This window comes from Mesocricetus auratus, unplaced genomic scaffold (genome assembly GCF_017639785.1).
Source record: "Mesocricetus auratus isolate SY011 unplaced genomic scaffold, BCM_Maur_2.0 Super-Scaffold_100006, whole genome shotgun sequence".
NCBI classification, from domain to species: domain Eukaryota; kingdom Metazoa; phylum Chordata; class Mammalia; order Rodentia; family Cricetidae; genus Mesocricetus; species Mesocricetus auratus.
The window spans coordinates 42,655,267-42,670,693 of NW_024429190.1; the positions used below are offsets into that span (position 1 = coordinate 42,655,267).

At 45.4% G+C, this 15,427-nt stretch overlaps 1 protein-coding gene across 2 annotated transcripts in view; it reads left to right on the forward strand.

The window, feature by feature from the left end:
- Window positions 1–7,684, forward strand: part of CUNH4orf19 (chromosome unknown C4orf19 homolog) — a 76,838-nt gene extending 69,154 nt beyond the window's left edge. For both annotated transcript variants that reach the window (XM_005074388.4, XM_013116519.3), the window contains 2 exons: window positions 4,515–4,568; window positions 5,969–7,684. In XM_005074388.4, the coding sequence (XP_005074445.1) occupies window positions 4,537–4,568; window positions 5,969–6,857 (921 nt within the window). In that variant the 5' untranslated portion in view covers window positions 4,515–4,536 and the 3' untranslated portion in view covers window positions 6,858–7,684. The remainder of the gene's footprint in view (window positions 1–4,514; window positions 4,569–5,968) is intronic.
- The last annotated feature ends 7,743 nt before the right edge of the window (window positions 7,685–15,427 follow it).

The following is a 15,427-nucleotide window of genomic DNA, read 5'->3' on the forward strand; positions in this document are numbered from 1 at the left end:
GTTTCAAAACAAAACAATACAACAACACACGAGATACCCAGTCCCATTTTCCCCACCTGTCACTCACCCATCATTCCTACATTTGACTAGTGAGGATGAAGTGTTCTGTGTATTTGCATGCAGTACTTGAGGTAAATGGCTGACCCCATGGCAGAAGGGGCTTCCCCTGAGGACAGAGTCAGCCTGAGGACAGGGCCCCATCTATGACTGTTTGGTGCCTCTGTCTTGTATAGGCCAAAGCAGGCAACCACAGCTGCTGTGAGTTTATGAGTCCTGTGGCTGTGGCATGTCCAGAAGATACCCTGCTTCCCGTCATCTGGTCCTTTCTAAGCCCTCTTGTTCCCTGGGCCTCTATCAGTGAGTCTTACTTGGATCCTTTATTACTATGAGGAGTGACAAAAATGGTGGTCTTTCTAGTTACCTTACTCCATATGTGTTTGTTAGCTGGCTTCCTACTTACATGACAGAGCAGGCGCTTTCCAGTTTGCACTAAGCTCGCTGTGGTCTTGTTGCTCATCTTTTTCTTCAGGAGCTAGAAACCTTGATAGTCCTGTTTGTTTGTTTTGATGGTCTGATGACTCCAGACTGGACCAGCAGAACCCATCTAAGCTGGCTCCAAGCAGTCACTCTCTACACCAGCTCTTACCCCTTGATGCCCTGATGAATGCTGTCGATTTCTCTATTAGAAAATTCCAAGACTCCCCCCTGTTCTGCTCCCCCTACCTCCATCCCCATTGTGAAACAGGATTTTCCTGCCTGGGGATTTCGCCACTAACTAATGCAGCCCTGACCATCTTCAAACACAGGGCTGTTTAACTTCAACACGAAACATGGGACAGCCGAGCAGTATGCGGGAGTCTGGGAGCAGGTGGCGCCAGCAGTAGGTGGACTCAGCCATCCTAATGGTATTTGCTTTTCCCCTGTGTAAACCAAACCACGGCTGCAAAAGCTGTGCCCTTTGCTTCCCTGTTGCTGTTTATATCACTCCAAAGACAAGGTAAATTTGGATTCCCCTTAGCTATCAAGGGCTCCCCTGTAAGTTAGGCAGCTGCTTCCAAAAGTCAAGCAGGAAGAAGGCAGGTAGATTGCTGCTTTGGAATTCCATCTTCCATCAAGGGCTGGTATTTTTCTAATTCCATGTTTCATGCTGGAGGAAAGCTGTTTCCCTTTTGCTGAGAGAGTTCCTTGTTCCAGGCAAGATATGGATAGGATGTTGATATAGGCACGGGAAATGGATTGAACTAGATCTAATGTGTATAAGGAAGAATAATTGCACATGCGGGTGTGTGCAGGGGAGAGGTAAGTACCTCGGTCCCCACCCTGTTCACCTTCAGGTCATAGAACCTTAAACATTAGAGCCAGTTGAGAGAAGGAATGTCACCAGGAAAGGAAATCACCGAGTGGAAAGAGAGGCAGGACTTACACCAGGAAGAGTGTCCCACAGTTCAGACTGGTACAGACTCAAAAGCATAGCTCTCAAGTATGGGGTGGGCCTGAGGGAAAGCCAAGAGGTGGACCCTAAGGGAGGTGGTTCCGGAGAAAGATAGGAAGCTGACTCTCAAGACGGAAAAGCTACTCAAATAGCCTGTAATTGCAGGGTTAGGAGACAGTTTGGATCCTGCCTTTCCCTAGGAGAGATGGGGGAGCCAGAAGACTTCAGGAAACACATATGCAGTTGAAGACCTTGGGTTCTACCTCAGCCTACCCACCTCCATCCATCTGCCCACCTGGGAAAATTGGTAGTTTTAGAGGAGGAATGTTAAACCCCAGCCATTCTTGCATTTCTAAGCAGTTTACTCTGTGGCCTGAGTCCTGCAGAAGGTAGGGAAAGACTTTCAAGCTTCACTAGGTAATAGGTCCCCAGGACCCAAGCAGCCACTAGGAAGCTGGGAGGGACCAACTGCGCCCCTTCTTTCTCCCTCTCTTCTGGCTGCTAAACTAGAACCCCAAAAGCTGACCTACTCATTGTTACTGTTTTACGATGCTTCAGTTAGAGGACTGTCTGCAGTCTGCCCATTTGGGTTTCTCAAATACTGCTGAGCTCGCCTTCTCCTTTCCTTAAACTTTGTCTTCACTAGTTACCTTCCTATCTGGATTTGTCTTTAAACAAGACTCTAAAGTAAGCAAAGGTATTGCAGGTCAGCATTTCAAAGCCAATCCTGAAATGAGGAAGGAAAGGAGAGGTTGGAAGAGGGAAGAGGTGCGCATGGTACTTTCTAATCTAACCTATTTATCCTTCTCGCCTGTGAGTTATGAGCTAAAGTGAGGGGAGCCAGTGCTAGAAGCATAATCCTAAAAGGCGTGCGTGCGTGCGTGCGTGCGTATCTGCAGGGCTGTTGTACTTGGGTCTAGGTATGTTTCACACTTGATGTCATGATTGGCAGACCTGTGCCATTGGTCTTTATTCCAGAAACAGCTACTTCTTAGTGTTGCCAAGGCCACAAACTTGGGGTTTTCAGACAAGCAGCCCGAGCTTCTAGAATTGGCATCAGTGGGTTGCACTAAAGGGCACCAAGTGTTACCAGGGCCCTATTGCTGCCAAGCTCCCAGGAGTGAATGTAGTCCCTGTTCCTCAGGGCAGTATGTCCTCCCCTCACTTCTGCCTCTACAGTCATATTGTCTCCCTCCCTCTTCTCTCTGGGACAAAATCTCCTTTTGCCTTTGGCTTAGGAGCACAATATAATTGAACTTTGGAACCTCCCGTATTGAGGTCCTCAACCTGATCACATCCACATTTGTTTGATGGCTGGCTTTGGCCATGGTAACATTCCCAGATGCTAAGGATTTGAGTGGGTGTATCTCTTAGGAAACAACTCTTCCACTTACTGCACAGGTATTGGATTTTGTGTTATCACCATAGTAAATCATACCCAACCAACCACCCTGTAGTTCATAGCGGCTACAGATGTTTTCGCTATTGACTGGGGCTTAGAAAGGATCATCCTGGGAGTCTATGCTTGAAAGGAAGGAGGGAGGCAGGGAGACACAAGCAAATCCTCTCCTCCAAATGAACTTTACAGACAAAGGTACTAGGCAGAAGGTCCCAGTGTCCATTTGTCATCTGAAAAGGTGTACACATAAGAAACGGAAAAGCACTTAGAGGTTCTCCCATATCAACATTTGGGATTCACTGAGGAATCCAACATGCCCAGGTGGCCAGCTTTCCATGAAAAGAAGATTTTGTTCAAAGGAAAGTGATGGAGAAAATCCAAGCTAGGAAGGAGCAGGACACAGTGAGCAGGCAGGAAAGGAGTCCACCACCTTCACCAGGAAGCCCCAGGGGGCATGGTATTGACCTGCAAACAAATGGAACTCATGAGTGATGACTGGCATTGTGCTGGCTGCGGAGATAGCAAGTCAGGAGCACACTGGTTCCAGCTAAGCTAACACTGGCATCCTGCTCGCACTGCACCACGCCAAAGGGCTGACTCAGCAAGCACATGGTCGGCCATCTTTAATACTCACTGCACCACGCCAAAGGGCTGACTCAGCAAGCACATGGTCGGCCATCTTTAATACTCACTGCACCACGCCAAAGGGCTGACTCAGCAAGCACATGGTCGGCCATCTTTAATACTCACTGTCTATGCTAGCAATCTTTCCATTACTCTGACAAAAATCCCTGAGCCAGTCAACAGATAAGAAGCGAAGATTGTGGGAGGCCTCACCCTCTCTGAGGAGTGGATGGGGGTTGCGGTGGGGAGATGGTGGGGCAGTGGGAAGATGGCAGGCAGTGGGAACTGGGTCTGGTATGTAAAATAAGATTGCTTTAAAAAAATAAAATAAAAAGAAGGGATGTTTACTTTTGTTCCCAGAAGGGATGGTTCATTTTGGCTCTAGTTGTGAAAGTGTCTGTCGGTTGGCCCTGTTTTTGAGGCTGTGTCAGTGTAGTACATCGTGGTAGGATCATGTGACAGATGATACTTGGTCACCTCAAGGCAGCTGAGAAATAAAAAAGAAAAAAAGGAAGTACTGGAACCAAATATTCTCTTCAAAGATATACTGTCCTAACAGTCTAAATTCTGTCTGAGGAACTCCACCTTCTAAAAGGCCCGGGCTGGCGACCAAACCTTCAACACATGAACCTTTGGTGGACATTCAGCATCTAAACTATTGCCACTTAATACCTGAGATGGCAAGGACTCCTCTAGGAATGTTTGCACGTCCTGCTGTGTTGTGTCCAGGAAGATTCCTGGGTCCCTGAGCAAGGCCACGGGTCACTAAATATCATGGGTCCCTTTGCTCCCTGACTTTATTCCACCATGTTTTTCTCATATGTGGATGGACTAAATTATAAACCCTGGATGACTGAAAGGGGGGTTGTGTGAATCAAGTGTAAATAATGTTTGAGAATTGGGAATCCATTGACTTTAGAGACATGGTGGGGGGATGTGGGCTTCTGTCTTCATAATTCACGTGCTATCCTTTGGCCAGAACTTACAAATCTTAATGTTGAGTGTCTTATGATTCTCACTAGTATGACTAATGACATTCTCTTTTTCTTATTCTTTCAGATGGTAACAAAAATTAATCCAGATGGGGTGCAGGTGTTGTAAGATGATACACAGGTAAAGTGATCACAGTTGGCATCGCAAGGGAATTTGTAGTATTTGTGTAGTCATGTTAAGACCATGCCTGTAAAGTAAGCATGAAAGTAGAAGAGGGATTCTAGGGAGAGAATGGGAAAAGTGGGCATGGGGAGGACATACTAGAGGATGGGGGATGGAAATAATCAAAGTCAGTTATATGCAGGTATAAAGATATTAAAACCCATTGTTTTGTCCAGTGGCAGATGCTAAAACAATAGCAAGAGTGACAGAAATAAACAATACATGTGACAGCAGCTCAGAAAGTGACACGATGAAATTGTGACACCATCAATGCATTTAGCCTGCTCAAGTTTGACCCACAAGACATGAAGGCTTAGCTCCACTTGGCATCATTTAGAAAACTAGATTTCTTTTGTAACTTTCTCATTTCTCAAAACTATTAGACATAACGTCACTCCTGAGGTCAAATTCTATTTCAGTTGGTTTTACATTTCTTACAAAGCCATCAATGCAAAAATAAATAAATAAAATGTAAAAACTCAGGTTATAGAGGACTGAAATGACATCACTGACAATAAAGAGTCCAGTTATCTTTCTTGTGACATTCATAAAACTTTGAGTGATATGAATCATAAGGAAAACAGATTAACTGATGACATGACTTCCGGGGATTGTGAGGCTAAGGCAGTGAGAATCTCTAACTTTATTTGATTTCAAACACACACTTATAAACTTTACTCCATCAAAGCCATGTGATATTGGTCTTTATTCAAAAGTATTTATTATTGACTATCAGTTCTCTACATCCACGGACTCCATAGCCCTAGAGCCCACCAACCATAGATTCAAATATTCAGAAAAGAAATCAAGTCTGTGTTGAATGTTTGTTCTTTCTTCTTGCTGCTCCCTAAACAGAACAGGTTGAAGATAGTCTATATGGCATTTATTTTGTCTTAGGTAGCATAGGGAATCTAGAGATGACTTGACATGTAATGAGGGTATGCATATGCTGATATACCATAATTCCATATGGAAAATGTGAACATCTACAGATATCATTGTTATGTATGAGGGTCCTGGAACTAACCCCCCAGTGATTGCTTCTTTTACCCTACCACAAACTTCATATTTATCATTTTCATGTCTACATCATATTCCATTGGAGAAATATACAGTGGTACTTGGTACTTTGCCCCTTATTTCCCTGTTAGTGAACATATTTTAATTTTAATTTTTAAATTCCATGAACTGCTTTGTAATTCACCTATCCCTTCCTTTTGGGTCCCTTCAGTTCTTTTCATGAGCCAAATATTTGTATGCTAAGTATATTTATTCTTTTAGACACAATCCCAGGTTTCTTCCCCAGCACCTCTGTCCCAATATCAGTGTAACTGATGCCTACTTCTCTCACCCCCCAGCTATCTCTTTGATCCAGTCCAAGTGCCCTCTCCTGGCTTTGTCAACGAGGTAAACAACTGCAAGTTGGATGAGGATGACACTCTCAGACTAAAAGGCACCCAAAACAGCGAGGCTGAAGTGCCCAGGAATGCCCTGCATGGTGGGAGCCTGACCAAGACACAGAACAGAGACAGTACAGCTGGTCTACCTCACCAAGGACAGCTCCCTCGGGAGGACTTGGAGAAGCATGGTATTGTCAATGGTATCAGCCCCAAGGCCTCTCTGCATTTGGTCAGGAGTCCCAACCCCCACCAGGTTGACAGGAGTTCCTGGGCCAGCAGCCCCTGGGCAGGCACCACAGACAGCACACACCAAGCTCAACCCTTCCTTGAAGAGGACTGCAGGAAGCAAAGCTGCGTGGTACCCGCTGCAGGGGAGACCCAAATAGTAGCACATGGAGACGGCCGAGGCCCCGCTGAGGTCTTGGAAGTGGCGGACGACGTCCTACACATACCAGTCCCGGATTACCCCCATCTCTGGAGCCCCACAGTAGACAGTGCAGACCCTGCGGAAAAGGATTCTCTTTTTAAGAACCACCCTGGGGTGGAGCCCCTGCCGGGAATTCACCCGGGCACGAATGAGCAGGGGCTGAGCCTGCCCTTCTCCCTCAAGAGAAGCTGGGACTCGCTGAATGAGGCAGTGACAACGGAAGTTCTGAATGTCTACTTTAAAGAGGAGGGTCCCCCTCACCCTACGCCAGTGACCGATTCTAAAAATGAGCAGGAAGTCCCCCACACCTACAATGGAGACAGGGATGGGGTGGTGACAGATGAGGACGCAGAGGTGGCCGAAGCCCTGGCAGCATTAGAAGCTGCTACTGCAGGAGAAGATGCAGATGAGGCCGATTAGAGGAGGGGCTGGGTGAAGGCTGGGCGGGGCGAGCGAGGCGGGTGGGCTGCAGTCACGCTGAGCAGAGAGAGAAGTGAATGGCCGCGGCGCTAACCACTCTGCAGGCATGCCCAGGCAGCCTTGCCAGCTGTGTCACGTGTTTACATCTGTTCTCTTCCCATTGCCAGTACCTGTGCCAAGCTGCTTGTTGTAAACGGCATTCCTCTGTGTAGCTGGACTCTGATTCAGAATGCTAGGATTAAAGTTTAAGAGTGGACCTTCACGCCCATGTCCACAACAAATGCAGAAGCTAAGCAGCTTGCTTGCTGGCCCTGGACGCTCCCCCAGAACATCTGTCCAGATGTGCATGAGAATGCCCCCCCACACCTGACCCCAGGGGCACACAAACATGGGCCGTGCTGTTTGAATATATTTCTTTACCTTGTTTTTGAAAGCCAAATACTTCACCCAAGCTAGAAAGGGTGACTATCCACTTAAAGTGCCTACTGTGCGCCAGAGCTTAACTTCAGGGACAGTCACCCAGGGAACTACTAACTAACCACTTGTGGGACATCAGGTTCAGCTCTGTGGCCACCAGGGTGGAGAAGATGTGACCAGTGAACAAGGGGTTAGTCCTCAGCTGTGCTATTAAAACACCCAGACCTTAACTGTTTTTTTTTACACTATTACTTTTTAATCCCATTTGGGATATGGGGGGCTGGCCAAAATCCTTCTTAAAATGTGTGTCATGTTTTCGTTTCAAGTTCATGAGTGTTTGGGAACAGCAAAGCCATTTATGGAGGGGTTTCTGTCATTAAATGTCTGGTTCTCATTAAAGTGTCATAGCAGATGTGTCTCCCTGCTTTGTCTCAAAACTGGATATGATGGTCCTAGACCATCAGTGACCATTGGCGTTCCCAGTTACACAGGTAGACAGACATTCATTTACTGCAATGGAAAAGGAAGGGCCAGACATGGCCCTCCTCTGTATTAAGGGAGTATTGTCCCACTTTCAACTTACACCAGGTTGGTTAGCGTCTGATCACTTGACCACATCTAACTGGAGAGAAAAGAGAATAGAAAACATAATTAAGCTGTGTACTTGGGTGTCCCACATCAATTTGGAATATAATTCCCCAGGACAGGAGAGAATGGACATTGATTCTGAGTCGAGCAGCCTACAGTCTCTGCCACATCAGAACTCCAAACCCTCAGGCTTATGGTACAATTGACTGGTTTGCCAAGAGGTCCAAGGATGACACTTACATTGAGTGTGCCATAAAACATCCTTCAGCCTTTGGTCCAGGAGAAGGAAGTCTTGACAGCTGCCACCACCCCAGCTTCAGTCACATTCCCACAACGGACACAAAAAGGAAATTCAGACAGAGTTGGGTAAAGAAGGGATTGATACAAACAAGACTGTTGGTCCCAGAAGCACTGCCATGTGTGGCACGTTAGATTACTCTTGGAATGGCCACTAAGTTCCCAACACTGACAGCTCTCTGTGTTTGCCTTAGGTTACTCTCAGGATGGTTACTAAGTTCCCAACACTGACACCTTTCTCAGGCCATAAAGCTTTATTTTTGCGAAAAGCTGCTTTGAGGATGTTAACAGATAGCCAAGAATTCCAACCTTTTTAATGAAGCAGTCTTGGCCCTGTTCACTTTACCCCCATTCAGGCTTCCCCTGAGGACCTCAGAGAGGACTCGACCTCTGAGATGGCAAAAAAAGTCCTATTCTGGCTTCTTCTAAGAGGTAGTCCGACAGTCACCAGCATCTCGTGTATGTAGTATGTTCTTGGGGGCATGCCATCGGAAGAGTGATGCTGAAGACAGGGAGCCCTTTGGAACATTTGAACATTTTGAAAGCACAGGCACACCCCCTGTGAAGTACTAACAGAGGTCAGACTCAGACACCACGGGTCTATAATCCTTAGCTAGTTGTAGCACATGAAATATTAAATCCCAATTTATTTAAGGTTTTATGCATGAGTGTGTGTGTGTGTGTGTGTGTGTGTGTGTGTGTGTGTGTGTTGCATGCATATGGAGATCAGAGAATAACCTGTAGAACTCAGTTCTCTCCTTCAAGTATATGGAGCCCAGGAATGGAACACAGATTGCCAGGAGTGGCCGCAAGCATCTTTACTGGCAAAGCCATCTCCTATCCCAGGATTACTTTATTACTTATTATTACATTCTGCTTTCTACAGCTGAGACTTAACACTTAACATTTCACTGGTAGAAACTGAACTGTCCTATTTACCAAACTGACATGTCTTAGTTGCCAAGGCAAAATAGTTTCAGATTGGTCTAATTGTCAAGACAGGTCCTCAAAAGAGTGAAGAGAGCCAGGTGTTGGTGGCGCACGCCTTTAATCCCAGCACTCGGGAGGCAGAGACAGGCAGATCTCTGTGAATTCGAGGCCAGGCTGGTCCAACAGCCTCCAAAACAATACAGAGAAACCCTGTCTCGTAAAACCAAAAAGAAAAAATAAAAAGAGTGAAGAGAATCTAGGTGTCTTGCATGGCACACACCTATTTGTCAATGCTCAGGGGATGATGCCACCTGTCACCTCCCGTCTCCTTTCAGGCCTCTCTCATCAGAACATCCTTCTGGCTGAGAAAGCTGTCAGCAGTTCTTATGTGTAGCATTGCATGCACAAGAAAACACCAAACGCAGGAAGATGAGCAGAGATCTCATGACTTCCTGGTTTAGTCATCACTGACACCCCGCAACAGATAGGACAGTCCCTACTATAGCTTGGACTTGAGATTTCTTCTTAGCAAAGGCACTCTCATTTGCACAAGTCTTTTTTTTGTAAATAATAATTTGTATTTATTTTGGCACTTCATAGGTGTTTGATATACATACATAGACGTGTTTCTTTTGTTTTCTTTTCTTTTTTTGAGACAGGATCTCCCTACATAGCCCTGGCTGTCCTGGAACTCACTCTGTAGACCAGACTGGCCTCAAACTCACAGAGATCCGCCTGCCTCTGCCTTCCAGAGTTCTGGGATTATAGGCGTGCACCACCACACCAGCATGTGTGCAATATGAACTGAATACACCCAGTCAAGCCTCCGTCCCACTCACTCAAACCCCACCGTAATCCTCCTCCTGCCTTCACACCCTTGTCTTTCTTCTTATTTTTTTAAAATACGATAACCACTGAGTTCATTTAGTTCCGCCTGCACACACACAGGTGTGGAGACACCCGCTGGAGAATGAGCAACTCTTCAGTGGCCACACCCCAAAAGGAATCTGACTCTATGAACAGCCATCTTTGCCAATAGCTCCTTGGCTAGGGATGCGCTTCCATGAGCCCTCTCCTGTCCACGCTGGAATATTGACCAGCTTGATCTTGCACACATCTTTATGATGGAAAAAATAATTCTCCCTCTCTGGTTTTATTTTCTTTTTTCTCTAGACTAAACTCATCCACTTAAAGATATTCTATTATAGAGATGGTGACACAGACACAAAAGCTGACATTTGTTTATGGTAAGTGCTTTCCCTGATGATGGAAAAGTAAGCCTTTAATTTGATTTTGGCTTTTTGAGAAGGAGTCTCAAGTAGCCCAGGCTGGCCTTAAATTGACTGGGTAGCCAAGGCTATCTTTGTCAGGATGCTGACTGAGTTTGACTCACCTGCATATGAAAGCCAGCCTCATGAAGTAAATTTATCTGCTGCCCTTCCCACTAAAGCACCCACCAAACAGGTGCCATTGGACACGCTCTTAAGATTGGGTGTGGCACAAATGGTAACTAAATTCAGTCTTGGCTGAGTGAAAGAATAAACACTCTGTACACAGCTTGAAGAGACATCCTTAAGATTGCGGAATGATTGTGGGCTCATGTCCCGGTGGTGTACAAGTGTGTTTGTAGCCTGGTGAAACTCATGCCCACATGAGTCAGATTTCCTGCAGGTAGTGCACACACTGTTTCACTGTTTGCTCAGTTTGAACCAGGCTTTCTGGTGAGTTGGGGAAGGGCGGACAGAGAAGAACATTGAGTCCTTGTTCACCTGGTGGCAGGAATCCCAAACTGATTTAAAAATCTTAAGAAAGTCAGTGGTTAGGCCAAGCTGTTGTGGGATTGGTGGCCTCAGTTTTCAGTCATTTAATCTTTTTTTTTTTTTTTTTTTTGGTTTTTTTGAGACAGGGTCTCTCTGTATTGTTTTGGAGGCTGCCCTGGAACTCGCTCTGTAGACCAGGCTGGCCTTGAACTCACAGAGATCTACCTGCCTCTGCCTCCCAAGCGCTAGGATGAAAAGCGTGTGCCACCAACGCCTGGCTTTGAATTTAATTTTTAAAATCCCAAAGAAGGAAAAGCAAACCACATGTCCTTGTGAAAAGGCTCCCATTGTCTTTATCTTGATTTCAGGTGGTAAAGAAAGTACCTCGGGCTGGCTTTTTACACAGAGCAATGGCCAAGAGTCATGGTGTTGAGGTGTCCAGAATTCTGACCCCCAGGACACTTGCTCAGCATGTCATACACGCATGGCATTTAGTCACACTGCTCCTGGAGTCCCCTGTGTCTCTTGCTATGAACCAATGTCTTAAATTTCTTCCTTTTTCCGAGCCTTGGTTTTCTAAAGTGGAGACATTCCTAGTTTGTAGCATGGAAACAGATACTATCCAGCTTTAGTATTCCCTGGAGGCATGCACTATGCTTGCCTTTTAAAAGAAAGAAGAGGAAGGAAACAGATTCCTACACCTCAGAACTTAGAGACTTGCTAGACCTTGAGTGGCGCCCTGGCATTCATACTGTATACAGGTCCGTGCAGGTCCCTAGCCTTGACTAGCAACACTGAGTTGGTAACATCAAGGGCAGTCACCTTGTTGACCTCACACTCATCATCAAGAACAAATACTGTACATTCACCCCTACATGGGCATACTATACATAAATGTACTGTCTTAGTCTGATATGGATTCGACTTCACAGAGTAACAGTAAAAAGAAGGATTAATTAAAATATCAGAGTTGAATATTTCTTTCCCATACCACCAGGACCTGGGAAACCTATTTAAGAAACCACTGGTTTAGAAGACCAAATGAGCCCACATTTATAGAAGCACTCTGTATATAAATAAAATGGGACTAATACTGACATAATATACTCTGTGTGTGTGTGTGTGTGTGTGTGTGTGTGTGTGTGTCCACGAGCGCACCTCAGCTTGAGCACACGCACACTTGAAAACACACACCCAATGCCAGCTGCCTGCCACTATTCCTTCACAGGGACTGCCTAGAGTCACTTTCAGGCTTTCGGGAATAGTTAATATAAAACTAGACTGAAATGTGACCTAAAGGCCAGAAAATAGGCAAAGAATTTTACTCATTTCCCTTATCAAAACTGCGCATTCCAAACTAAGATGGGGGAGGGGTGGACTCGTCTAATTAGAGTGCTTCGTTAAAACCTTGCTATTTAGTGCTTCCCCCTCTTCTGAGAAAGAATACCCAAGTCCCAGCACCCACACTGGGCACCCCTAACAGCCACTGTAACTGCAGCTCCAGGGGATCTGACACCATCTCCTGGCTTTCAGCTTCCATAGGCACATGCACACATGTGTGGTAGACACAGATACACACATAAACATAGGAGTGAGAAGAATAAGGAGAATCTTAACACTTTGGAAGCATGTGGTCCTCAGACATAAATGTAAGGATGGTTGAGTCAGCTGTGGTCTCTGAGTCCAGTTGAGATAATCTCCCTGTCCAAAATGTCAATGACTGGAGAGCAACAAAAGGTTTATATTACCAATTTACAAATCCATGAGACTTGAACTCAAAAATTGTCATGACATCACCATAAGCCAGCGTGACAATCTAGCAAAAATGGGTATATTTAAACTATAGGTTATTATTTATAGCTTATTTATTTATAGCAAGATGAAATAACTATATAGACACTTCAAAGTAATTCACTGAATTAGTTGGCTATTGATCAAATTATTGACTGCAATCCTCTTCATCAGTAGGACTATGAGCAAATCCTGCCAGTGCATGTCGGGAGTCATTTCCCCAGTCTCATCACCCAGCAGAGATGATGGGAGATGAGGGCCACCCCCTGCACCGTTAAGACCACACTGACACATGACATGCTTATCACCTTCCCAGATCTAGGGAAAACTGCAATATTAGCTGTCATGTAGTCACATTTGTCAGCTAAGGTCACTGGCTCACATTCATGGGTCACATTCCACATCTTTTGTTTTAAAGATTTATTTATTTATTTATTATGTATACAGTGTTCTGCCTGCATATATCCCTGCACACCAGAAGAGGGCACCAGATCTCATTACAGATGGATGCGAGCCACCATGTGGTTGCTGGGAATTGAACTCAGCACCTCTGGAAGAGCAGCCAGTGCTCTTAACCGCTGAGCCATCTCTCCAGCCCCCGCCCCCTTCCCACATTCCAAATCTTTTTAGTAACCAAATCTTCACTGTCATGAGCTAAAGTTCTCTGAGCCACTTCTGATGACAATCATCTCTAGATTTTCTTTCTCACCAATATCACCAGTTATCACCCAACATTAAAAATACAGCACAGAGGAACTCATCTGGAACAGGCTTTATTCTCCTTTATTTTTCATCCCTTACTGACTAAAGGACACACAGAGGTGCATGCCCACTTACACTTTCAGATCACAATGCCCTTGAAATGAGTACCTTATCAAATGGATCTTTATTTTGTCCTTCCTTGCCCCCAAATAAAAATCTATACAATAAAATGCATGTGTGATGCGCAACAGAAACCTTGAGAGGGCCTACAGGATTGAATGGTTACTCCAAGGGTTACATTTGGTTTGGTTTTTATTTAGTGTGGCTTTTGTTTGATATGGCCAATGTTAAGATATCCATATGTAATAAGCTAACCCATGGATACCGCAATTTGAGCACAGTGTCGTAACTCTTGAGGGCATTCTGCGTACAGTTTCTGAGGTAGAATAACTCCAGAATAGCAATAAACCCAGTTATTTCCTACCATACTAAGATGTTCACCTCTTTTTAGTGATAGAATAAAATTACAGCTAGTCCCTTCTCTCATCATACTTATGAGTCTATTCAAGCTCAGGGAAAGACAATTATTTACTCAATCAGGTGTGTGACCTGCACCAGAAGACTCAGGCCCAGTAGGACTGGAGTCTTGCCTTCGGTTAGCCTTCCCCTCAAGACCCCAGTTGTCTTCAAAGGCAAAGCATTGTGATAGGGAAAGAAACATCAACTGGCCACACTCAGAATTTAGTCCCAAGAAAGAAGGTGAGAATCTAAATTGTTGAGTTTTGGTATCAAGCAAGTTGAGTTCCAGCTCTATCTGGCCCTGATACATGACACACCGAAGCTCAGGTAATGCTAAAAACACCATCCAAAGAGCCCAACCCTGGCTCTTACTGAATCTGTAGGAATGAGACTTGTGCTAGGTCAAGGAGAGAGAGCATAGAGGGATTCTGCTAAGGCAAAGTCGGGGAGAGTTATTCAGTTTGAAAGAACTGTGTTTGACCATGACTCCTGGAGATGGAGGCAGCTCTGGAGTCTGAGCTGCTGTGCTTACTACAAAGGCTTTGCAAGGTACGTGGATCTGGGACTCCTCAGCCATCTCCCTTTCAGCAGGTAACTGCATTCGTCACTCATTATCTTAGTCAATGCTGTGAAGAGACATCATGACCACGGCAACTCTAGTAAAGGAGAACATTTAATTGGAGTTCTCTTACAGTTCAGAGGGTTAGTCTATTATCAGCATGGGTAGCATGGCAGGGTACTGGCAGACATGATGGTGGAGAAGGAGCTGAGAGTTCTACATCCATATCAACAGGCAGCAGGAGAGAGACACTGGGCCCGGCTTGAGCTACGGAAGCCTCAAAGTGCAACCACAGTGACACACTTTCTTCAGCAAGCCCACATCTACTCCAACAAGTAGTGCTACTCCCTAAGCATTCAAACATAGAGCCTATGTGCCATTATTCAAACCATCATATTTCAATGAATAACTCCATTGCTATTTTGAGGTCCATTGTTTGTATGCTTATGGTTACAATTCACAAGAGCTCAAACTACATAAAGCAAAGAGATGCGTCCTCGAAATGTTCTTGAAACCCAGACACCACTCCTCAGGAAGTCTGAGGTCCCTGTCTTCCCTCTGCATTCTTCCTTCTGGTCCTCACACCCAGTGGTCTCTCACAGCCCCTTAGGCCACAGCTTTAGCTCCAGTTTGTAAATATCCCACAGAGGGGCTTCTTTAGGCCAGGGGGGAAGTTAGGTAGCTGTTATGGGACGAGGAACAGGGTACCCCCTGAGTCCAAAGGAAGAACTAAGAGTCTCCAAAGGGACAAGTGCACAGTTGATGAAGCCTGGGTATCCCACTACAAGCTCCTCATTGCATCCCTGGGTTTCAGCATCTTCCAAGCTTAGTGCCTTCCTTGGCTCTCCTACAAGGTCCATGAGCTCTAACATGGCTCACTTCAGAATAGCAGACTTACTGGCTGGGTGTACTTGCCCCATAGACAGATGTGCACAACCCCACTACCAAGTCTAGTGGTTTGGCTAGGATTTGTTTCCACCAAAACAACAAAAATGATTTGCAGTGTA